The sequence below is a fragment of the Pyrgilauda ruficollis genome, unplaced genomic scaffold (genome assembly GCF_017590135.1).
Source record: "Pyrgilauda ruficollis isolate IOZ18807 unplaced genomic scaffold, ASM1759013v1 scaffold78, whole genome shotgun sequence".
Classification (NCBI taxonomy): domain Eukaryota; kingdom Metazoa; phylum Chordata; class Aves; order Passeriformes; family Passeridae; genus Pyrgilauda; species Pyrgilauda ruficollis.
Window position 1 is genome coordinate 1,479,052 of NW_024529710.1, and position 24,492 is coordinate 1,503,543.

The following is a 24,492-nucleotide window of genomic DNA, read 5'->3' on the forward strand; positions in this document are numbered from 1 at the left end:
GGACATGTTTGTAAACTCTCTTTAAGGTATGTGGGATAAACCAATGGCCGGTAAGGTTAGACTTGTCATGTTGGGTAAAGATCTACACTTGACGTAGGTTTATTATTTGTGTCATCATCATTATTCTGTACATTGTGCCACGTTTGTCATCCTGTCTGCAAGGGCCCTGCAGAGGAAGACAGATGCTGCCTTTGTATTTAAAAGCAAAAAGGGGGAACTGTGGTGGCTAACAGCTGGCCTGGAGGCTTCACAATTATAGATAACCCTAATTGTATAACTTGACCAGTCCAGGCCATTAGGAGCCAGTTTAGGCCGTTGGGGACTCAGACAGCTATGGGCCAGTAAGCCAAGTGGCAACTAAATCCAGCCAGTCAGGGGCAACTGTGCGGGTTTATGAAAACTGTATGAAGGGAGCTCAATAAAAGTTGGCTGTTGCTGCGTGAACCTCGAGTCATGTCATGTGTCTGTCTCAACTGCGACATTTCATGAGGTACTGTAGTTTTAAAATTGGGAGCTAAATAGATTTCAGGGTTTAAAACCTTTATTTCTGAAGTTCTTTGACATTTGGAGAAAAAGAAATGTGAATAATTGTTTCTGGTTTTACGTGTAAGTTGACTGTAAGGTTGTCCTCACATATGTATGTACAGCTTCCTCTTGAGGTGTTTTTAACCTCTTACAAGTTTATTGGCGTTCTGCATATGATTTCTTGGATTTCTTGGAATGGCTTCTCTGGAAGTTTCATGCATCTGCTTTTAAATAAAGACATTTCCATGTACCTTAATGGTACATGGTATTTTTCAGGGGTTTAGAGTTAATCTATAATGTCTGTCAAAGCTGACCCTTCGCCCTCAGTGTTTTATTTTGTTCATTATGTGAATACTCTCCTTCAGGAGAAGGACGATATATTAATTCACAGTCTGCTTAAATGCATTGTGTGGGAATAAGATGTAGGTTCATAGGAATTCATAGCATTTTAATCAATGAGGTCGTGTGTGTTTTGTACTTCTAGGTGAAAGCATTGTGAGTTTCCTTCATAAATTCCTTGACTTGTTTGAGTGGATTGGTGATGCCTTTGTGTTTTGCTGTTTGTAGTGTTCTTAGCGCTTGCTGACAAGATACAGAATAATAGGATATAGTATGCAAGACAGTATATTCTGATACTTCCGGTGACACCTTGGTGTATTGACAGAGCTGGTTGGTTTGTCTTTGGTATCATCAAAGGGCAAGCTCACAATAACACTGCTGTGCTAAGAATTTAATGCTTTATTCTACCTAAAATGCCTGTACATGTGTCACTTCCTTTCCTCTTCTCAGACAAAAGACAATTCAAGCATCTTTAGACACTTGATACAAACTCCACTGTTTAATTTTGGTGTGCCAGCTTTCTAAAATACCTACTTTTTAATACAAAGTATTTATTGAATAAAGGTAAATTCTTTAAGTATTACATATAAATCATTACCTTTTATGCCGTTTTAATTTAGAGATTTTGGGGTGTGTTTTGTAAGTTGCATAGTCTATACAAGAAGATTGCTAGGCACTTATGTTATTTGGAAAGTGGGGCTTATAGTTGGAATGTATTTTACAAACACAACGTATAGCTTCTCAACAGTATATAAATTCTGATTCGCAAGTTTGTAAAAATATCCAAATAAGGCAGGAGGCATGGGGTCAGAGTAATCACTATAAACGTTGGTTTCCTTTGGTGTGTTCTCTGAGTTAAAAGCCATCCTTGTGATACATATGTGTAGGTGAAAATTCTGGTGAATAACAACAATATCCCTATCTTGCTGGACTGCCCTTGGCTTTCTCAAATAAACATTTTCTCTGGCATCATTGTGAAGTGGAAGTCAGGCACATGCTGCAGTAATTCTCTCAACTGATAGAATTACTGTATTACAGCCAGCCATTAAATAGCCAAATATTTGAAACCATGTAAAAGAGAGTTACTATGACAAGGTTCTCATATTTAGGGAAAGTAAGGTTAAAAAAGGCAAACAAACTAACCTTCCTATTTTCTTCCAGTATAGGAGGAGGAAAATGAGGAAGTGATGGATCAAAATCCTACAGAGATTTTCTTTTGGATTGACCAACCTCAATAGAAGTGTAGGTGGTATTTAAAACAGTATGCATCTTCCTTACATCAGTTTCAAGAATTGATCTGGAAAGACCAAATCAACACCTGACCACTAAACAACTGCTGTTTGTATTGGTATTTTTCAAACATACCTTTTCATTGAAAGTCATCAGGAAAGTTCTCTTCTACCAGTTTGCTGTGTAAATTTTGAAGTGATACTTCTGTGAATTAAATTGATTAGAGTGGCGGGTACCTGACCGAATGCTAACACAGCTGTAGGAGGGAGTGATTGATGGTAGTCTTGATGTCGTCTTTCACTGTGGCACTTTTCTTTTGTCCTGCAGTAGCAGCTCATGGTTTGAAAATGGCATTTCACAAGCTTTAAAATGTGGTTCATAAAATGCTGGGAGCAGTGAGGTGAGAACTGGGGAGCATAACTCCTAAAATCACAGATTCTGTTACTGTTCTGAGTGGATTAAAATCAATTAGTGGGACAAAGCATCAAGATTAAGGAAGCTTAATATGGAGAAAACAATGATTCATGCTCCAGTACAAACTGGATGTGGGGACATAATTACAGTGTACCACCAAAACTGCAACAGTTCATATGCCTCTGCTCCCTAGTAGCTTGGGTTTGCCCTTTTCCTCTGGGGTAGGAGGTCTTAGAGGGTTCTGTGTTCAGTGTGGCGGGAAGGAATGGACCCACAGTAGAGTCACTGGAGTCTGTTGGGAGTGGATGTGGGAGAGCAGATAGGTGAAACTGTCCACAGATTTCAGCTGTGGCCCATAGAAAAATCGCAGTTTTGTTGTGTTAGACTTTTTGTGGTTTGAAAACCTTAGCTACTTTTTTGCTTTCAGCAGTTAAGCAAAGACTATTTTCAGCTACTTTGAAGTAGAAAACCTGGGGTGAGAGGGGTGGTCTTTGGTTTTAGTAGCTGAGAGAGCCGAATTCTCTGGTTCAACTTGCATTCTCTTTCATGGCTAGTTTCAGAAACAAAACCTTTTCTACTTCTGACTTAAGAATAGATTTTGAAGAAATATGTGAACAGTTCTTTGCTATGTGGGTCAGAATTCATCAATAGTTCTTTGAGCAGTCAAATCTTAAAACAGGAACAAAAGTGTTAAGTTCATGGCATTCCATCTCCTGTGACCTAGAGGATGCCAAGGCATATGTTCTTTTGGAGTGCAGTGAATGGCTTCTGACTAAACTTCTTCCCTCTAAAAAAGCTTCAGTTACTATTACTATTCTTTGGATAGCTAAAATAGAAAAAGGGCTACCAAAAGGACTCTTTGCATTTCCTTGACATTCGTGAGGGAGAAACACATAAAAAAAGGAAATGTTAGTTTACAAAAGTTGGTTAAGGCACTAAGATCAGCTATGTACTTGAAATTTCTTTACAGTAGACTATATTGTTAATTTTAAATTAGCAGCTATATTTTAATCTATGTCTAAACAAGGCTTTTGTTACATATTTAATCCATTTATGTAAATGTCTTCAAGGAAATGTGTATTCTAAGTGATGGAAGAAGTCTACAGTGTATTTTTTGTTTTAGAAGAGTTGGTTTCTTTTGGTTGAGTCCATTTTTCTATGCATGTATTCTAGTCTGAATAAATCAAACTCTAAAAATGGCTTTAATCTTATATTGACAGAAGATTTTCTTTGCAGTAATGCTAGATATTTTCTTTAAAATGTTTTTCAAGGGAATGCCCAGTGAGCAGGATTTCAGTGTGTAGAAGTTTTGAGTCAGATTGTACAGCCAAAGAGGTTTTTGTACATAAAGCATACAGTTTCTTACATAGGCAGTGATTTGAATGGAGTTGAAGAAGCTAGATTCAGACTTTAACTGATATAAGTAAATGATACTTTTTCATTCTCATCCTTGCTGATGTAACTTCTAAAGCAATTTACCATTTAGCTTCTTAAACATGACATTTCAAAAGCTCCTTTTAGCTCCAGAACTCTATATGTAAATGGATTTGTGAAAGTTGCTTGCAGTTTTATTTGATTTGGAGTTCTATCCAGATTTATGGGTGCAAATTTTGTTTGCTTTTTGGGTTCCTGGCAAGATTTCTTTATGCATTGATTGTGAATTACTAAGGAAACAGTTGCAATTTTTCTGCAGTGCAGGCTTGACTGTAATAATTCCTGTTTTGTACTGTCTGGGCAACTGGCCTGTCCTACTGTCTCAGTTGGGGCACATTCTAGAAGGTTGTTTGGAAGTTTTTGGCAAAGGGCCTGGTGGTGTAAATTAGGCTTAACATTACTTAGCAAGAAATATGCAAATGCAGCCAGGACTGATGCTTCATTGCTTTTATATTGGCGTATATAGAAGGAGAACAGAAGTCACAGTTAAATGATGAGGTTTGCTATGACAGAAGAAGAAGGAAAGATGTAGAGCTGCATTATTAGACATAGTACTTTAAAGCAACAGCTGGATTGTCCACCAGAAAACGTCAGATTGAGATACTGATTTTCACAGAGCTAGCCTAGAGTTGTTTAGCATTACAACTAATGCTGTCAACAAAAGTATGTCTAAAACTATGTTTGATGAAGTGGGTCAGGATGGCCTCTCTTGAGTTAAGTCCAGAAAGTTAGAAGGTGAAATGAAACCTATGACTGCATAATTTAAAATTCTGAGCTACAGTCTTCACTTAATCTGGCTTCAGTGCATCTTCCTGAATGGATAGCATTCTCAGGGTAGACCTTTTTTTTTTTTTCATTTTTCTTTTATTGTCTTTTTTAGCCTTTTCAGGCATGCAAAGAGACTAGATCAATAGGTTAATTTTTACCAAATGGAACAAATGCACATCAAGTTGCCTTGTGACTGTTTCATTTCTTTAGAGAATAAATGTATCCATGCAGGTTTTGCCTTTTTAATGTATTGTCCATCTACAAGAAAGATAAACTTCTATATTTAGCTATTATTATTATTATTATTACTGTTACTGTTAGTTTTCTTTTTTTTACACACTCATGAGAGAAAATGTCAGCTTTTCCTATAACTCAGATTTTAAAAACACATTTTTGTCCATATCTATGTTTATTAAACAGACTTAATTTTTATAAACTCATGAAGAAATAGATAAAATTTTTCAAGACATGGCTTTTTTTTTTTGACAAACAAAAAGTTATGGTATGTTACCTATTCCAAAATAAATATAAATAAATGAGTGGAAAGTAAACTGAAAAATTGGTCCACCATAGCATTTTTATTTAGATATAGAGTCTGTTAGTGTAAAATCATGCAATTTATGTACTGTATCATGTACCAATAAGAGAATAACAAGAGTACAATGTGAAAAACATGTATTTATCAGACTTTGTGACACAGTTGGGAAAATAAAATAGTATGACAGATGAACTATAAGCATAAATGCTACTCTTCATAAACTATTTTAATAAGAGAAAAAGAAATGTCACTGGGAAGAATATACTTACTGAAAATATTTTTATGGATAATTTCATTTTTGTTTGTTTGTTTTGGACTTTTTGGTTTTGTTTTTGTCTTTCCTTGATATATAGTTCATATTTTCCTTGAAATCTGTGGAAAATTTATACAACCAATTTAAACTCCTTGTTTAGAAGTACACTTAAAATTTTTATAAATGAAGAAATATTTTACTTTTTAAAATGTGTCTACAATACTGTTTACAGTTTGCTAACATATGTATGAAATGTCACTTACAGGTGCTGACCTTAAGGAAAGGGCAAAAATGCACTCAAGTGAAGTTAGTTCTTTTGTCTCCAGAGCAAGAGCAACTATTAATGAATTGGGTAAGTAATCTCTCCTTTGAAAAATGTTATTGTAACTTTAACCTGAGAATGTTAGATCAAAGGAATGACATAAACATGCGTAGTTAATTCTTGACAGGTAGTAGAGTATCCCTAACTGTGTAGTATCACGTCACAGATATTGAATTGGAAAGAACCCATAAGGATTATGGAGTATATTGATACATATGAATCATGGTACATTTATTCCTTTAAAATGTTCCAAGTTGAGTTAGACTTTTTGAAAGAAAGCTAGAGAAGCTAAATCTCAACTGAAATAGAGATGATTTGTCCTGCTATTTTCATAAAGGATGGATTGTTCAGTGGCGTCAATGTGCTTTAGAATTCAGGTTTTACAATTGCATTCTTGGGGTTTCTATAATTAGTACAGTCTAATATATTTTCGAAGCATGCTAAACATCAGCTGCTAATATAAATTTAGCTACTAAGGTCTTTTAAAATTTTATGTAATATGTTTTGGTGTAGTAAAACCTGTTAATAGTTTTGGATTTTAATCAACTTGTACCAGTTCTTAGGGATAGTAATTTCTCTGCACGTTTTAGTTTAGGAATTCACCAACAAGTAATTATATTTCTACATCTCTGCTGATCAGTTTAAATATAATTACTTTTCAACAGGTTATTGTCAATATGATCTGTTGAAAAGAGAAGTGTAGTGTTCCATGTTTTAAGGAATTAATTTTCTACATTTAGCTTCTGAAATTTATTTCAATGCATTTCTTTAAGAATGCTGTGTAACATTTTGATTTGGCAGAATGTTATGAATGGATAATGGAGTTTTTTTTAGGTAAATGACAACCTGCTTAAGAATGAAACTTTGATTAGGTAATTCATGAAGATACTTATGTCCTGAAATGACTGTCATGTCTTTGAAGTGAAGTAGACACTCAAGGCTGTTTAAATAAACGAAATCTGTAAAATACCTAGATGATGTAAATAGATCATTAATTTCCTGCAGCTGATACTATACGTCATGCTAGTACTTGTCCTTTTATTGGATTGCCAAGCAAGTGGCAACAAGTTGTTACAATCATTTTCTTCATAAGAATTTTGGGAGGCTTTCTTATCATTAAGTAATAATTTTTCAGCCTTCCATGGCTTGAAGTTACTGGAAATACTTTAAGCTGCTGTTAGTGTTCAAATATGAGCAACTGGTTTCAAGATTTTCTTATGATTAATAAATAGGTTTTTAAAAATGAATTATTTTCAGATTTTTAAGTGAGAATATTTCTACAGTCTGAAGAAATATTTGGACTTGGCATTCTTCACTGAGTGACTGGAAAATGTTCAGTTATTTGATGCTTTGTTTTGCCTCAGGGTTGAAAAACCCTGAGAAAAATGTTTGATTTTTTTTTCATCTTCATTAAAGTTCCTGTGAGAATATTTAACTACTGAATATATAAGCAAATTTTCAGTGTCATGTTAAAGGCTTGCAGTGAATTACTTACCTCAGTCAGTTTCACTAGACCATTCTCAGAGTCCCATCCAGCCTGGCATTGAATGCTTTCAGGGATTGGGTCATCCACAGCTTCTCTGGGCAACCTTTTCCAGTAGCTTACCACCCTCACAGTGAAGAATTTCTTCCTAAAAACTACTCTCTTCCAGTTTGAATCCATTTGTCTCGTCCTGTTGCTACAAACTCTTGTAAAAAGTCCCTCTCCATCTTTTTTCTAGACTCCCTTCAGGTACTGGAAGGCTGCATTTGTGTCACTCCAAAGCCTTCTCTTTTCCAGATTGAACAATCCCAATTCTCTCAGCCTTCATAGGAGAGGTTCTCCATCCCTCTGATTAACTTGGTGTCCCTCCTCTCTGGCTCACTCCAGAGTGCACTCACACCAGCAGGTCAATGTCTGTCCTGTGATGAGGACCCCAGAGTAGAATGCATTACCCCAGGTGGGGTCTCATTATGCCATTCTCTACATCAGGAAATGGTAGACAGTATCAGAAAAATATATACAGGAGGTTAGATTGGTTGGGTGCATATGATGTCCCATTGTGTCATGCCTGATGAATAGAAGTGAATATTAATTTTACAGCAGGTCATTACATAATATAGGGACATTGTATTTGTGTTTGGTCACAACAATTAATCTGTAAATTGAAAATAATAATGGTATTTTTCTTGCCCAGCAACAACTAGGATGCTGTGAGATACTTAAAGAGGGGAAACAATTTTCAAATTAATATTTACCACTGCAGAATTTTATGTAGCTAGGGAACAATATTTCCAGTCTCCTATTTTGTTCTTTTTTTCTATCCGAGTTTAATACTATAATCTCATTTAAAATGTATTCTACTTATTGCTTTTCAGAACTAGGTCATGTTTTGATAATTGCATTTGTATTCAGATGTGTGACCTAGTAAGGAGTTATGTCTTTTTAGCTATATTTTCAGAAAGAAGACCATTAAGTTACCTTTATAGACAAATTACAGTAAAGGCTAATTATGTCTTGAACAACTAGATAAACTTAACTTTTTTAGAATTGACATCCTTTGGCTTTCTTTAGTTTCTGTTGATGTCATTACATATAAAATCCTTACACTGGTTCTTCTGTAAAAAGCTAGAGTATCATTTTGGAATATGGCTGCAGAACGGAATTTTCTGGAAATAAAAAGCATACTGCACTTATTTATATGGGAATAATTTATAACTTCTTACTAAATTTGGGTGAAGAAGTAAGACTGCAGTAAATGTGATTTTGTTTATAAATAAATGCTTAAAAAATAGCTGAAAAAATTGAACAGAGCCCCATTAATTGCGGCACTTGGAAGTTTAAGTTGGGGAGGGGGAAATGAAAACAGCCTCTATTTTTAGCAGTGGTTGCTTTTGCTAAAATGACACCAGAATTGTGGAGTTGTTTGGGGGTTGGGTTTGTGTGTGTGTGTGTCTGGGATTTTTTCTACTTTTTTCTTTGTTATTGTTTCTTTTAATAGTAAGAATTATAAGATTACTTGTCCATTACTATATTCTGCCTTGAAGCACTTCGTTACTGATGTAAGGCTGTCTTTACCCTAAAGAAACTGGGAGAGAAAAGCCTTAATAGATCTCTTTTAACTAAGCAGGACAAGACAGGCCTGGCTAAATTAAGTCAAATGACAATGATTTCCAGAAGCCTTCGTTTTGAGGCTTTGGGAAGGAAAAAAACCCTATCATTGTGGGTCAGATCTTCAATATGTATTGAGGCATATTATGGTATGCCTCTTATTAAATCCATGTTGTTCTTTATACTGGCTATGGGGTCAGAGCTGTGATAGTGTGTATATGTTATCTTTCAGAATTTCAGTTGCAAAACAGACTGAGGCTATGTATGGAGCTGAATGCAATAACCACACTCCTCAATAAAAACACCATATTTCATAAAAATAAAAACTGAAGCTGTAGAAAGAATTTTAATTCAGCAAATACATGCAATTACTCAAATTGACATTTAGCTCCAAGCTCTATTAAGTGAGAAATGTCATTGATTTGCAAAGCTTTTCCAAAGAATGGAGATGTAAGTTCCCAAATCCATAAACATGGAATAAAAATTGGAAACTGACTTTCTTGGTTACTTCTTAAAATTAACATGTGGTCAGGCTTGTTTGGTTTTTTTTTCACATTTGGAGACAAAACACTATACTCATGGCCTGATGGAACCTAGATTCTGAAGTAAAAATGAATTTTTTGTTAAAATACTAAGGTTACTTGTTTTCTGTTAGTTTTGTTGTGTTATAACAAATTTTACAGGTCTTTGTTGAAAATATTTGATTAGTTTTCTGCATAAGCTGTGAAACAACTTTAATAAGTGGTAATATTTAGTAACTTTGTTTATACATAGTTCTGTCAGATATGGTTAGTTTTAACATACTCCACTTTGAATGAGATCATCTGGAATGAAAGCACCTTGTGGTCAGTTGCTTGCATTTGAGTTTTTTACTATGTTCTTTTTATTTTATTGAGACCAGATACAGTTGTATATTTATAGATTTTTTCCCCTTCTTTAACATTTCTTCTGTCCTTCTGCTTTTCAGTTATCCCCAGACTTTTAATTTACTTAAAGCATTTGTTCATCCTTCAGACAAATATCCTGTTTTCAGAAAGTTCCTAGTTTGACTATTGAAGATTGTGCATACGTGCATTTTTTTGATGTCACGTTATATGCTACAGTTTGGTTTTGGATGCAGGCTGTCAAAAATTTGTTTCAGAGGTCCCAAGAATGGTATCAAGATTATAAAATATTTCACTTGATTGCTGGTCTGCTAACAGTTGCCCCACCTTCCCATTGTGAAGGCTTAAAAATAATCAAGAATTATCATTGATGAGGTCAGCGCTGTGTCTTATTTTACTGTTTGAATCTGTGAGGCTTCTGTGGAGGTTTGATTAGCATTTTAAATCCTGGTTTAGGAATGAACAGTCAAAATTTACCAAATTCACCAAATCCATCTGTGTTTGCTGGAAGTAGATCTGGCCATTAAAAATGTAGTACTCTAGTTTGGAAATCCTGTGATAAAAACTGTGGATTTCTCTCTTAGGGAAGGGAGATACAGGCTATGAGTTGTGTTTATTGGGAAGCTGAATGAAATTTCAGATAGCTATCAAATTTGAAAAAGGTAAAATTACAGCTAGCAGAGCCATGCTTAACAGCTGGCCTCTGGCATCATGCTCTTTCTGTGCTGCTGACACTGAAATATAGATTTTAGCCTAGTATTTCTGTTGCTGGGCTATGATGTTGCCTGTTTGATTAAGTGTACAGCATAACTGATACAGTCCTTGAGTGCCAGAGTTCTGAGTGTGTCACTAGGCTCTTGATTGTTTTCCAATGGTAGATTTATTTCTTCTCTTGATATTGAATTAATTTAAGATAGCCTTTGAGTAAGTGTTGTCTGATCCTGTTGCTGCTATACAGCCGTGACAAAAATCAACATAATCTCAGCAGTAGTTAAGTTTTTCTTCTGGTAGTAATTCCTAATGTTGTTCTGGAGGACAAGAGACTGTACTCTGAACATGGCTCTTTAAGTTTTCTTCCATAAAGGTAACTGTAACAAGAGTAGGATGCGGCTCACTTAAATATTGAGATCATCATAGCCAGTTTGCACTGTGTTAAAACAGGCCTCCAGTATCACTTGCTGTCCAGGGCTTCCATTCCCTGTCCAAGGAGCTGCACTGTACATGTTGGATGTGTTGGTAACACTCTCCTATCCTTTTCTCACCTTGTTCAGGTTTGAAATGGTATGTTTCAATCATTGAATGGGAAAGAAAAGTTTGTTAGCTCTTTACTTTGCCTGTCTTGTTCTCTGGCTCTGTTCCTTGAACAAATTGATATTCAAAGGGTAGCAACTCCTGACATGATACTGAAAGCATAATGTTGCTCTTCTGTTGAAGAAATCCTGAGCTCACTGATTGGGCCAGGCACGAGGTTTTGACTTCAGAATTGTCAAGTGTTGTAGTGAATACACCTTTCGCCTAGGTAGGCTCTGACTTGATGATATTACTAAGCTAGCTTGTGGAAAAAAAAAAAAAAGCTTACTGTGAAATATTAGGGAATGTTTCTTCTGCAGTGTTCTGTAGATGAATTGGCTTGAAACTATTACTTGCTAAATTATGCTAATTTAGAAATAAAATATTTTAGCACTAGACTGGGTAAAGTATTCTGTCAAACAAGAGTGGTAGTAATAATAGAGTATGTGTTATCTTCGTACTGTAAATCAGACAAATAGACAATTAAAAGAATGAAAACCATATCTAATTTGATTCTCCTAACAACCAGAGATTATATTAGAGACTATAGTTGTGTGTGTATATTACGTAGACAATAGTTTGAGTTTTATTTTTTGTGCTGTTTAAGAAAGAAAAAAAGACTTTTATAGAAGTAGAATGTAAAAATGTAACTGAATTCATTTAACTTCTCTGTGTTTCATAAATCCACTACTTGATTACATGCTGTGCGGTTTTTGTGTGAGTAATAAGTTCTTAAATGTATTTAGTAAGAGGAAAAAAATAAAAGAAATAATTTTCATTTTTCTTTTTTCCAAAGCTTTCACTCATTTGTACAGAAAGCGAATTCTGTTATCTAGGTTTTACTTCATTATTATCTTACTGAGGGCAGAATGAGACTACAAGATGAAACATTAGTAAATATGAAGAAACTGAAGAATCTGTTTATCAGACTGAGAGATGATTGAAATGATTTTCTATAGTACAAAAAAATCATGGAAGCATTGGATACAGAAAACAGTAGCTGAAGGGTTTAATTAGACACCCTCTTTCATTCCCATTAGTTTCCCAGTTTCTGTTTCTATTATCAAGAATGTAGAACACACTGTCTCTCTTACTTGCCCATGATAAAGTAACAAATAGAAAATTTTAAAATAAGGAATATGATATTCCTCTATTAAAGTTGAAACTTTTTTTTTAAATTCAAACAACCAGTGTTTCTATGTCATATATGAGAGTGAATGATTAATGGACGAAACTGGGAAATTAATAGGATTGAGTGAGGTCCTTTAGCCTCTGTCAAAATAAAAGGAAGAAAAACTTTATTAATATCTTTTGCTTAATAATCAGCTGTAATGTGCAGTAACCATTTTCTTTAAAAAGGAAAATTTCTTTACAAATACTAAAAAATAAGGGGTTTTCTTGTACAGCTCCTCTTTACTGTTATTGATTGTCTGCCTGAACTTTGAAGGTATTAAAGCAAAGATAGTAATGTTCAAGTCTGTCAACAATTGTAGTTTATTAAGCTTCTTATCTAAAGCATAGGAATTAGAGGGTACCTTAAAGCCTTTCATGGTCGTGGCAAGCAAATGTATGGCACAGAATTCTGTATTCAGGCTTTAAAGTGTCATTGTTTTTGCAGATGAATATATTTTTGAAACATACAGAGATACAGAAATAAATTGAATAATCACTTTATCATTATTTTTGCACTTATGAGAGGTAAAGCTTTGTAACATTTGATTACTTGCCATGTGCAAGAATAGTTTGACCGATCTTCTTTACCCTGATAGTCTCTCTCAGCCACTTTCAAATGTTGCTGCATACGCTGGTTGGATTTCTTAGCGTTACAGAATGGATGAAAGTACTTGTTTAAGTATTTTGTTTCTGTTAGCTTTTTTCCCCCATAGAAGAATCTTTTTTTGACAGTAGTGCTTGCAACTGAAAATGAAAGGAAACTCTTGTAGTCACTGACTTAATTACAGATTTTGCAAGGCAAGGTAACTGCCTGAAACAAAACTCATTGCAAAGGTTATATGCCATCACAATGTTGTTCTTCAGGAAAAGGTCCCCAAAAATGAAATCAAGATACTGTGCTGTGTTGTAATTTTTTTTTTCTGATTTCCTGTGACATAAATTATTTAGTATTTTAAATGTAATTTTGTGATCATAATGTTCTTAGTATAAAGAATATTCCAGTTATCAGAACTGCACATGGACCGCCACTAATTTCCGGTCACAGGGCATAGCTTATGCCCTTTATGCCTCCCCTCCCCTTTTTTTTTTTTTTTTAAGTTAAAAGATCTTAGTTTTTGTAATCAAGAGCCACATCACCAAGAGACATCAAGAATCTGGGGTAGTGAAGAGATGGAAGAAAAATTTATTTGAGTTACAAAATAAGAATATTTAGGTATAAACTTAATTATTTTAAAAACAAAGTAAAAATTCATTCCTAGTTATTATGCAAGCTAGGACATAGTTTCAATAATGTTATTGCTGATTCAAAATTCCTATTTATGTCTGTGACCTTTTGAAAATTCTTCTATGACTTGTAACCAGACAACTTGGAGATTTTGGGTTCATAAAGAAACTCTGTAAAGTAACAGATCTCAAGCCTTTCAATGCTAGTGTAGGAATCAGCCCATAGACTTGCAGTTTTATATGGGTTTAAGCTATTTTTAGTTTGAAATATACGCTAAAGATAAAAGGCATGTAAATAAGTGCATTGCTTCGTAATAACAAGACTAAAATTTGTAATTCTTTATTTGACATTCTTACTCTTAAGATATGACTCTTTTTCCCCCTTTCTTGCTTTCCTAATGGGTGAACATCAGTCATGGAATCTATCTACACACAGGCACTTAGTGGTATTTAAATATTTTGGGAGCATGTGACCATTCTTTTTATTAATTTGAAGTCTCCATTACTACATTTAAATAAGTGTAGTAAGAAATGAGGAGGGAGCTTTCTTATCTATAGATTAAAATTTGTCCATGGAGAGGTTCTGGAACAACTAAATGTGGAAGCTAAACTACTACTGGGCACACAAGGGACAAGAAAGTCATAAGGTGAAGTCATAAGGTGGAGTCAGAGGAGGGAAATGTTGCTTAACCAGTCTGCCAACCTATGATGAAAAGAGAAGTTTGTTAGATGAGAAACATTGTTTCTCATTGTTTGTTAGATTGAGAAACATGGATATTGTCTACCTTGACTTTAGTAAGGCTTTTGACAGTACCTCTTGTAAAATTTTTGTAGAGAAACAGGTGAGTATGGACTGGATGAAAAGGCAGTGAAATTGATTGAAAATTGGCTAAATGAATGGGTCCAGACTGTGCATCTGCAGCATGAAGTCTGCTTGAAGGCCCCTAGCCAGTCTGTATCTCAGGGTCAGCGCTGGATTCAGCCCTGTTCAACATCTTTTATGGTCTGGATGATGGGATAGAATGTAGACTCAGCAAGTTTGCTGATGATGTAAAATCGTAAGGAATGGGTTCTGCTACCATTCAGAGGGAGCTCAGCAAGCTGGAGAAATAGACTAACAGGAACCTCAATAATTTCTACAAAGGAAAATGCAAACAATCTCATGTACCAGGTACATTATGGAGGTAATGATAGGAAAAGCAGCAGCACAAAAAAGCCCTGCAGTTCTGGGTGGAACACCAAGTTGAATGTGACATAGCCCCGTGCCCTTGTGGCAAGGAAGGATGGTGGTGTCCTGGGCTATATTAGGATCAGTGTTACCAGGAGTTGAGGGAGGTAATCCTTTCGCTCTCATCAGCACAGGTAAGGCCACTACTGGAGTACTATGGCCAGTTCTAGGCTCCTAAGTAAAAGGCAGAGCTACTGGGAAGTCCAGTGAAAGGCCCTGAAGGTGATGAATGCTCCAGAGCATCTCTTCAGTGAGAAAAGGTTGAGCAAAGTAGGATTAGAGAAGAGCTCACAAGGTGATCTCAGCAATATATGAGGGTGTTTGAAGATGGAGCGAGGCTATCTGTGGTGGTTTCTATTGACGACCAGAGGCAATGGGCACAAACTGAAACAGAAGAGATTCTCCCTGAGATCAGGAAGTCCTTATTCACTGTGAAGAGACTGAGCATTGATACAGGTTACCCAAGAGGTTCTGAAGTCTCCCTCTTTAGAGTTCTTCCAAAATCACCTGGACATGACTTTAAGCAACCTGTTCAAGGTGATGCTTGTTGAGCAGACAGTCTGGACAAGGTGAACTCCAGAAGACTCTTTCAGCCTCAGCTATTCTGTGATTTAAGTGTTTCCCATGTACTGTAGACATATGTGAGCAGATATTTGCCACACTTTCTTATTCGCTAGAGTTAAATAACAAATTGTGGAACTGTTAATCTCTTTCTCAATTTATAGCATACTTTCCTCTAGTAATCCATGTAATACTGACAGTATGCAAAATACTTTTATACAATTCATCCTCCTGGCTTTATGATTTATGAAATCCATTATTCAAAAGGAAAAATTACTTGCTGGAAATGCCCCCTGAAGTTGCTTGTCGTAGTAAGCTGTTCACTAATCAGCCTTATTTGTCAAATAATCAGAAATGCACATGTGGAATAATTAGCTTGGACAATCTGTTTCTTTGTTCTGTAGCAATTCAGTTGTGTTGTTATTTAAAATTGAATTTTGTACCTACTTCTGTCTTAGATGGATACTCACAGTTTTTGAGGCAAGTAGAGTATGCTCACTACTTTCAGTTTAGTTCTGGGTAACAAGAATTCTTCTGCTCATAATTAAAGACAAGTCAGGTTTTTCAATCTGGGTCTGTGGGTACTAGAGGTAGTGACAAGCTTCTGGTTTATATCTGATTCGCTGTTCTTTCTGAAGGTTGGTTGCCAGAGGCCACTGAATTAAGATGAGAAAGGAACAATAAGGACCTTTTTTTTGAACATTGTCCAGGTACAGGACAATGCAGGAATAGCGAGGGAAGTTAAGGTGACTGTCTTTCGTTTCATTAATGTTTTGTATCAAATGCATAAAAAGGCAGGCTTTAAACTGGGACTTGATTTGAATATTTGTAGATACCAAATTCTGACGACTATAATTAGCTGAATTGAAAATATTTGCCCTAATCTGTAAAAAGTACTTTAAAAATAGAAATTAATTATAACTAAGTTAACTAAGATATAAGAAGTTAATTATATCTATATCTCGTTATATCTAATTGTATCTAAATATATCTGTAGAGAATTTTTGTATTGTTAGGGCTTGAGTGGACTTTCATGGAATTTTCTGATTCATGGGAATCATGAAGTGGTACTGCAGTAACAGTGCAAACCCTTTTCTTTTAGAGAAACAGAACTGTATGTCTAGTAGATTTTATTTCTTTAATGATGACTCCTACATCTTAGGTAAAGGAAGGGAGTGCTGCAGGTATTCTTCAGGTTGATTGCAACAGCTGCCAGGCTACAAATGGGTGATTCTCATACACTTCACTGGCACCTGAATAGTCTAAAACTCAAAATCTTGTTTCTAGCACAGGAGTGGGTTTTTTTTTCTCTTTATATGAGTATGTAGTACAGTTGCTTACAGAAAATCTTACATGTATAAATTTGTTAAACAAGCAAGGGAGACACTCCTAGGAGGTTGGTCTTTTTAAATTTGATATATTCTGAATTTGCAGTTATTTTTCCTGGTTGGGAGAAGTTCATGCAGGCTGACCAGGAGCACAAATCACAAAGTCTGGAATTCTGGATAACCATGTTATTCTTCCTCTGCCTGTTTCAGGAACTCACAGTAAGGGGTCAGCATTACTAATAGGTCTTCCTTTGAGTAATGGGACCCCAGCTAAAGATAGTGGAGTTTTTGCCTGTTACGTGAAAACTACTGTATGTAATGTTTCATAAAAACAAGGCTACTTTCATATGTGAATTGTTACCATTTTGGTTTTACTATATGTATTCATTCTTCATACTTCCTTCATCTTCTCTAACTTGGAAGGTAGGTTTTCCTTGTTGATCAGGCCATTTATTTTTTTGTCAGTAATGAGAAACTGAGGTTGTGTAGGAATAAAAAAAGGCTACGTGAGAGCTGCTAAGAAAGTGTCACATGTAATACTGTTTCCTCCCAGCTATTATCTTACATATCTGTAATTTTATAAGAACTTCCTTAATAAATTAATGAGAAGACTGAACAGTAATTTATGATTCAGGTCAGTAGAATCCAGGCATTTTCTGCTTTCTATTTGGGGAATGTCAGTATCTGCAGTAGTATGAATCAGCTGTGTGGGTGTTATGGCACACATCTGAGAAACTATTTAATGGTCAAATCCTCCAGACCAGGTGCCTGTATTCATATGCTGGCCTGTTGTTTGTCATATCATGGTCTCTAAGCAGAAAGGAAATCCCTTGTTAGTCAGCAGCAGTAGACATCATGTGGAAAGTCATTTGAAGGTGAAATAACAATTAGGTGCCTCTGAACAACTGTGATTCTTTGAAATGACTTCCAACAGATTACGTATGTTTTTATATGCTTAATTGCAAAGCACTCCCCCTGTGGCATTCTGTACTCATGGCAAAACAGTGGGAGAATTTACTTACTCTATTCTACACCTTTCAGTAATGAAGAATCACAGGAAAACAGGAGGTATCCCAAGACTACAAGAGGCTGCTGGTCCACCTAATCTAAAACTACATGTGACATGTATGTTTACCCGGGATGTATTTTTGAAGTTGAGATGAAAGTTCATAGTTACTGCAGAATAGGAAACAGGTTCATTTCTTTATATTGCTGTATGTCATATTTTCTCTTTTGTTTGAGCTATTAATGGGTTTAGTTGAGGTATCTAATGTTACTAAGTTTATTTTCTCTTATTGAAGTTTTTCAGTTTTCCTGTTGGTCATTCTACCTGTATCATGTCTTGAATGGCCACTAAACATCCTTTTTTACCAGCTTTGTCAGCTTCTGTGCCAAGAGATTATTCTTTAAACAACTTAATACATAAAATTTATTTTTATTTGCTTGTTCGCAGTTGTCTTCTCTTCAGCTAGAAGTCTCTGCTTTTGTGATCTTGAATACAGGGATGTGTTTTTGTCTTATGTCTGGCTCTGTTGCTGACATAACATAAGCTGAATTAGACCCTTCTATTTCTTTACTGTACTTACAACCTTACTTTTCTGTATATAATATAATTAAGCATTGATGTTACATTAGGATGTGACTATTGGCATTTGCTTGGGACATTATTATGTGCAGAATAGAACTGTATTTACTGAATAAGAAGCATGTTTTACATTAGAATAGATGTATGAAGTAATCCTTTCTGAATTAATTGTGTGAACTACCTTATTATTTAGTAGTTCATAGTCCACCCTTTGATGTACTATGGTAACTTGATGTAGTTCGTTTTTTGGGGGGGGCACCCCAAAGTGTCCCTGGAGGACGCCCTTGGCTGTGAGTTGGCTGGCAGCAGCAGGCAGACATGGAGACTCCACACGGCTTTTGAAGGTGCTGATTAAATGGGGGTTTATTGGGGGTCCCATCCGCGGGAACAGCATGGTTACTGAGGGAGAAGGGAGGGAGGGGGAAGGAGGGGGAGAGGGAGAGCCTAGGGGATGGAAAGGCCAAGAGGGGAGAAAAAGGGCTAAAAGGGCAGCTGGTCTCACTGGCACGGTTTAAGAGGTAGATTAAAGTGGGCGCGGAATCTGACTTGGGCCAATGAGATTACAGATAGAGGATGGTTCAGGGCAGGACCACAGGCTTAGAATATACCATACATTTTGGAGGGCTGAGACAGAGCATACCATTTAAATAAAATGCAATACTACACCTCACCCTTTTTTCGTTAGAAAGAAAAGATAAAGAGAAATATGACAATTAACAATTTAAAAAATGAAGCAGTAATTATGCAGTTTTGTAGCATTAAAATAAATACACTTGCAGTGAGGATTATGTTTTAAACAGTCCATTTGATTTGATGTTTGCTTTTGGTGGTAGCCAGCAAAGATAAAATGAGTATTTAATTGTAGTAAACAGGTTATGTGGGTCCATATTGCACATTTTAAGTGAATTTAATGCATGGGCGAGAGCTTAAAGGCTTCAGCCTTTGGCACTAAGCTCATATGAGAATTTTGGGATTGACCTTTTCAGCGTGACTGGCCCAACGGTGTCTAACCTTTTCCAGCTGGCTTTTTGGACCACCACAGCCCCCAGTTTAGGCTGAGCAGCTCTTTTCGGCTAGAACAAGTGGATAGGGATTGGGAACTGGGGAGGTTATGGGGAGCAGGGACTCTGTGAAAGAAAAACCTTTTCGGGGTACCCTGCGCCTTCAAGCGGTTTTCTCCCAGTGATCTACCCAAAATAAGGAAAAAAGGGGTATGGATTGCAGAGGCGGATATCATCCTGCTCTTGGAATAACAGGGGAAGGAGATCATAAAGTAGAATTTTCAGTTCAGTGAAATGTTGCGGCTTAGCCATGTGGCTGCAGTGTGGGGTTTAGAAGAACGGAGTGGATTCCCTAGGGTTTGTTAAGGGGAGGGATTTGTTAGGGATGGAATTAGGCAGAAGGAGCAGCGAGGGGAGAGAAAGACCGAGGAAGGAGGTCAAAGAACTGAGGACAACAGTTTTGGGAAGGTGCGTGGCTCGGGCAAAGCTGAAGACTTCATCTCGGTGGTCTGGTGGCTCCCCCGCAGAAACTGCTGGGCTCGGGTTCCTTCTTTCGCCACTGCTGTGGTCCAGGGCAATGGCTGCTGGGGCTCGGCGATCCGCACGGCCCGCCCGCTCTGCGGCCCCCACTCCCCCAGCCACAGCCCTTGTCCGGGCAGGGGGCGGTGGGATCGGCCCTGCCGTGGTGGCGGCTCCTGGTGAGCAGCGGCTTCGAGCGGCCACGCGGCGACCACATGGCGATGGAGCTGCAAGTGGTGGGCCGGATGCGCTCTGTGCGGCGGCGGCGGGCTGGCGGTGCGGTGTCTTGCAGGGCCTCTGTGCAGTGGTGGAGGGACCACCCGGGGCCGTGGCTGCGGCTCCGCGCAGCCGCCCCACGGTGCCGAAGGTCCATTTTCGTCTCAGGGCTGTCGGTGCTCTTGCCGAACGTTGGGCGCCATTTATTGTGGCTCGTTTTGTGGGGTGGGAACCCCGGGGTGTCCCCGGAGGGCCCCCTCGGCTGTGAGTTGGCTGGCAGCAGCAGGCAGGCAAGGAGACTCCACACGGCTTCTGAGGGTGCTGATTAGATGAAGATGAAGGTTTATTGTGGTCCCATCTCCAGGAACAGCATGTTACTGAGGGAGAAGGGGAAAGCCGGGGGGGTGGGGAGAGGGAGAGCCTAGGGGATGGAAAGGCCAAGAGAGTGGGAGAAGAGCTAAGAGGGCAACTGATCTCGCTGGCACAGTTTAAGAGGGAGATTGAAAGTGGGCGCGGAATCAGACTTGGGCCAATGGGATTACAGATAGATGATGGTTCAGTGCAGTACCACATTCTTAGAATATACCATACATTTTGGAGGGCTGAGACAGAGCATACCATTTAACTAAAATGCAATACTACAGTAACTCAGTGAAATTCTCTAACTAAAGTTTAGTGCTGCTCATTACTTAGTCTTTTTAACTACTAGTAACAACTTTAACTCTTATATATGCATGGTCTACTCTTGTCTCTGTGTTGTACTCTCTCATTTAGTTTAGCCAATCTGTTTATTTTGTATATATCTTAAACTCCTTTTTATTTCACTATGCAGCTCATGATTACACCTGTATCACATCTAGAATTTAGAACTAATGAGTAGTAGTACAACAATTGCCTGAAATTTATATTTGAACTAACAAAAATGTGGAATGTTAAAGTATAAAACCACTAGGCCTCTTGGCAAAGCTTTAAATATTTTTTATCACTCATAGCAAATGAGCCTTATCATGTAGAATCATTGTGGAGATTGACCTGTCTGTATGTGTAATTTATTGTTCCTAAAGTTTGAGTGCATACAACTCAATTGAGCCTACAGGGCATTATTTGTCAAACATCATCTCTGCTTTTGTTATGGGCTCAACAGTGTTGGCAGCTGTACATTAAAATCATGCAGATAAATGTGATGACGTTTCTTATACTACAAAATACTAATACTCCAGGAAACTTTACCCTTGTTAAAAAGTTCTAGTCGCCTGGAAACTCATTTTGCAAACTCCAATGATTACTAACTTTTTTCTATGCTAGTTTTTCTGATGCTTCACAAGAACATGTTAAAAGGATTAATTTCTTAAATTCGTTTAATAGATGCACACAAGTCTATTACAAGGAATTTGTCTTTTGCCTTTCATTCATTGTCAGCTCTTATGTCAGGTGATCCTTTCAAATTAGTATCCTTGGGAAGTGATGATTCTAACATTGTCAAACTGCTTTTTATCTCCTTGAATTACGATTTTTTATTATTTCATTATAGGAGCTGGCTGTAATTCTTGAAACCAAGCTGTTTTATAATACTCATTTTGTAACTTCCATTTCCATGTGTAATAGTCTACTTGAATTGCACCATAGCTAATTCCAGAAGTTGCTTATCTTAGGAAAGTATTCTGCCTTGGAGTACTGCAAAAGCCATGCAAACAGTGCTCAAGATAGTGTTTGCTGTTCTCTGATAAATGGAGCATTCATACAGGCAGTAACTGCTGGAAACTGCAGTTAACAATGACCCTGCCTTCATGTTCAGGCAAACTATTTTTTATTTACCCAAGGCAAAGGCATATTTCTTTAAGAGAAAGGCTAGCTGTGTCAGCTAGCAAGATTGCAAGACTGTTTGGCAAATTGGTTGTGCTGACAGGGTTATAAGTTTCTGTCAGCAACCGTGCCCTGTTGGAAATGAGAGTTGCCTTTCCATATAACTAAGAAGAAGTAAATAGAGAAAGAACAGATTTTTCTGCTATTCCTCTGTCTCCTATGCCTTCTGTAGCAGATGGCAGGTGTAATGGATACCTTGACCTCTTTTAAGCCGCTGAAAGAGCTCTTGCAAACAGTAATCAGTAATCTCTTTTCGCACTGAAATTGATTCAGATAATCACTGTTAATCATGATCTAAACCAGTAACCCAGGGACTTTGTTTTAAAGCATCTGTTGGAATCTTGAAAAGCATTGCTCAGTTTTTGTTCTTTTTTTAAAGACAATTGGATTTTCATTAGCTGGTAATCATAAAAGCAGGTCAATTTGCAGCTAAAATAACCTCTGCTTAATTACGTATTTTGTTTGTTACCCAGTGAGAGACTACAGGCTTATATAATAATTGTCATGCTGGTGTATACGAATATTTAATTGATTCTTTTGTTGAATGAAGTTATCTGAAGTTTATTTGTCAGACAGGAAAAAAGTAAGCTAGGTAGCACAATTTCTAAATTTAGAACCTAGCTAGTTCCCTAGAAAAGTTCTAATTGATACATTGAAGTATATATTTTGTCATATTATCCTTCTAGATTTTAAAAGGAAATAAGTATTTTAAAGTCTTTCATGCGTCATTTTCATTTTTATGTTGACAGAAGAGTTTTTTCTCTTCTGTTTTTGGCTAATGAAACTGAATGACCTGGTCATTGAATTAAATTAGCTGAAACATTGAAACAAAGAAAATATTTTTTAACATCTGCAAAAAAAGCTGTTGTCAAGAACTGATGTAATACTTCAGCAAGCTGTACACCCAGGTGTCCAGCTAATGAATTGCTTTTGGCTATCTTTGAAACTCTAGTAACAACAATGTACTACTGGACTACTGTTTGAGTATATTTTAAAATTGATAGCTTGTGTTAACTCTTACATTAAATAGAATTAAAGCTGTAATATATAAGTGTGTTTCTAAAATGAAAATGCATTTTTCATCAAACTTTGAGTTTGTGGTGAATGGGGATGACAAGAACTTGAATTTGCAGAAGGTCTTTAGGCTGATTGTTGAAATGACTTTCTTATGTCAGAACACAGATGATAAATTACATACAAACCATGCCATCGTCGCACAGGCCTCTGGAGCCCTGCTACCTGTCATGTGTGCTGGCAGTATGTGCATTTGTTTGTCAAACTGAAGTTTCCCACCTCTATTAAGCTGCTTTACAAGAGAAAAGGGGCAATGGTGCTGGCCATTATTGCCAGTGGTGGTCTGAGAATGTCAAGACACAGCTTCTAGCTTTGAAATGTATGACTGTAGAATGAGCAAAACTAATGAAATCACATTCCAGAGGTGTTCTTTATGAGGTTGGTGTTAATTGGTACTTTCTTTTTCAGCTAATCTGCCTGTACCTACTATTGCTGCAATAGATGGAACTGCCTTAGGTGGTGGCCTAGAACTTGCGTTAGCCTGTGATATACGGGTGGCAGGTAGGTCTGAATACTGCTGTGGAATATAGGATAATTAGTATTATAGCTGGCTTGACTAATCTGTCTGTTGGCAACAGTCTTATAAAACTTACTTTATATTTGACATTGTTTATAACCCCTTATTTTAACGGGCGTTAGCAGAAACGTGTCTAAGTACTTGCTAATGTTTAATTTATAAAACTTAAGTCTGTTAGCTGGATTTGTTTTGTTAAACATTTATGTGATTCTTCTGACCCTAATTATATCAGTCTTGCTAATAGGGTCATGCCATTGTTTTCCTTTTTTAATTTTTTTTTTTTTTTTTATTCTTGTGCATTTGAAGTACTCTAGACAGAGATTTGATTTTATCTAAACAGGGTGCAGGAAAAAAACAAAAGTTGCTAGTAAGTGTATTATTACATAAGAAATTAAATTATAAAAGTGACAACCACTCTTGAAAAGAGGAACCTTGAGCTAATAAGCTGTCAGTATTGTAAAGCCTATTGATGGAAAGTAAATGGATACTTGGTTCTGAGCCAGTAAGCTAGGATTTATACAATTATTTGACTTCTATCACCTAAAGAATTCAAATAATCAGATACAGAATTCTACGCCATTATAAGATGTTAAGCAATAACATCCGTTTTCTTTTAGTACTTTCCATTTGAAAGCAAGTCTCTGTTACTCACTGTTATTGCTTACTTGCTATATGAAAATTAATAAAGTACTGAATTTGCCTTGATGGAAGTGGTTGGATCTTTCGCTAAAAGCAGATAAATTGAATCTATGTGATTTTTTTTTTTCAATAAGCAAATTATTTAAAAAGCAATTTATTTTTATTTTTGAAGAAAACATATTAGCAAACTTCTAGGTCATCATTATGTATTTTCCATAGACTTTTTTCCTTCTACATTAGAGTAAGAATTCCTTTACATTCTATTTTTTAGCATCTTCTGCTAAAATGGGCCTAGTTGAAACAAAGTTGGCCATCATTCCAGGTGCAGGTATGAATGTTTTGCTTTTGCTACCACAGATAACTTAATAACATATGTACTTAGTGTTAGATTTTGAAGTGTTTGTGGTGCTTATTCTTATATTTCTATTAAGTATTATAGCATGTGTTACAGCTTATTGCTTGTATTATTTACCAAA

The 24,492-nt window shown here is 36.6% G+C and overlaps 1 protein-coding gene across 1 annotated transcript in view; it reads left to right on the forward strand.

The window, feature by feature from the left end:
* AUH (AU RNA binding methylglutaconyl-CoA hydratase) overlaps positions 1-24,492 on the forward strand; it is a 114,111-nt gene that overhangs the window by 36,757 nt on the left and 52,862 nt on the right. Inside the window, exons 5-7 of the mRNA XM_041486755.1 lie at positions 5,767-5,853; positions 23,269-23,361; positions 24,288-24,344. Coding sequence (XP_041342689.1) covers positions 5,767-5,853; positions 23,269-23,361; positions 24,288-24,344 — 237 coding nt within the window. The remainder of the gene's footprint in view (positions 1-5,766; positions 5,854-23,268; positions 23,362-24,287; positions 24,345-24,492) is intronic.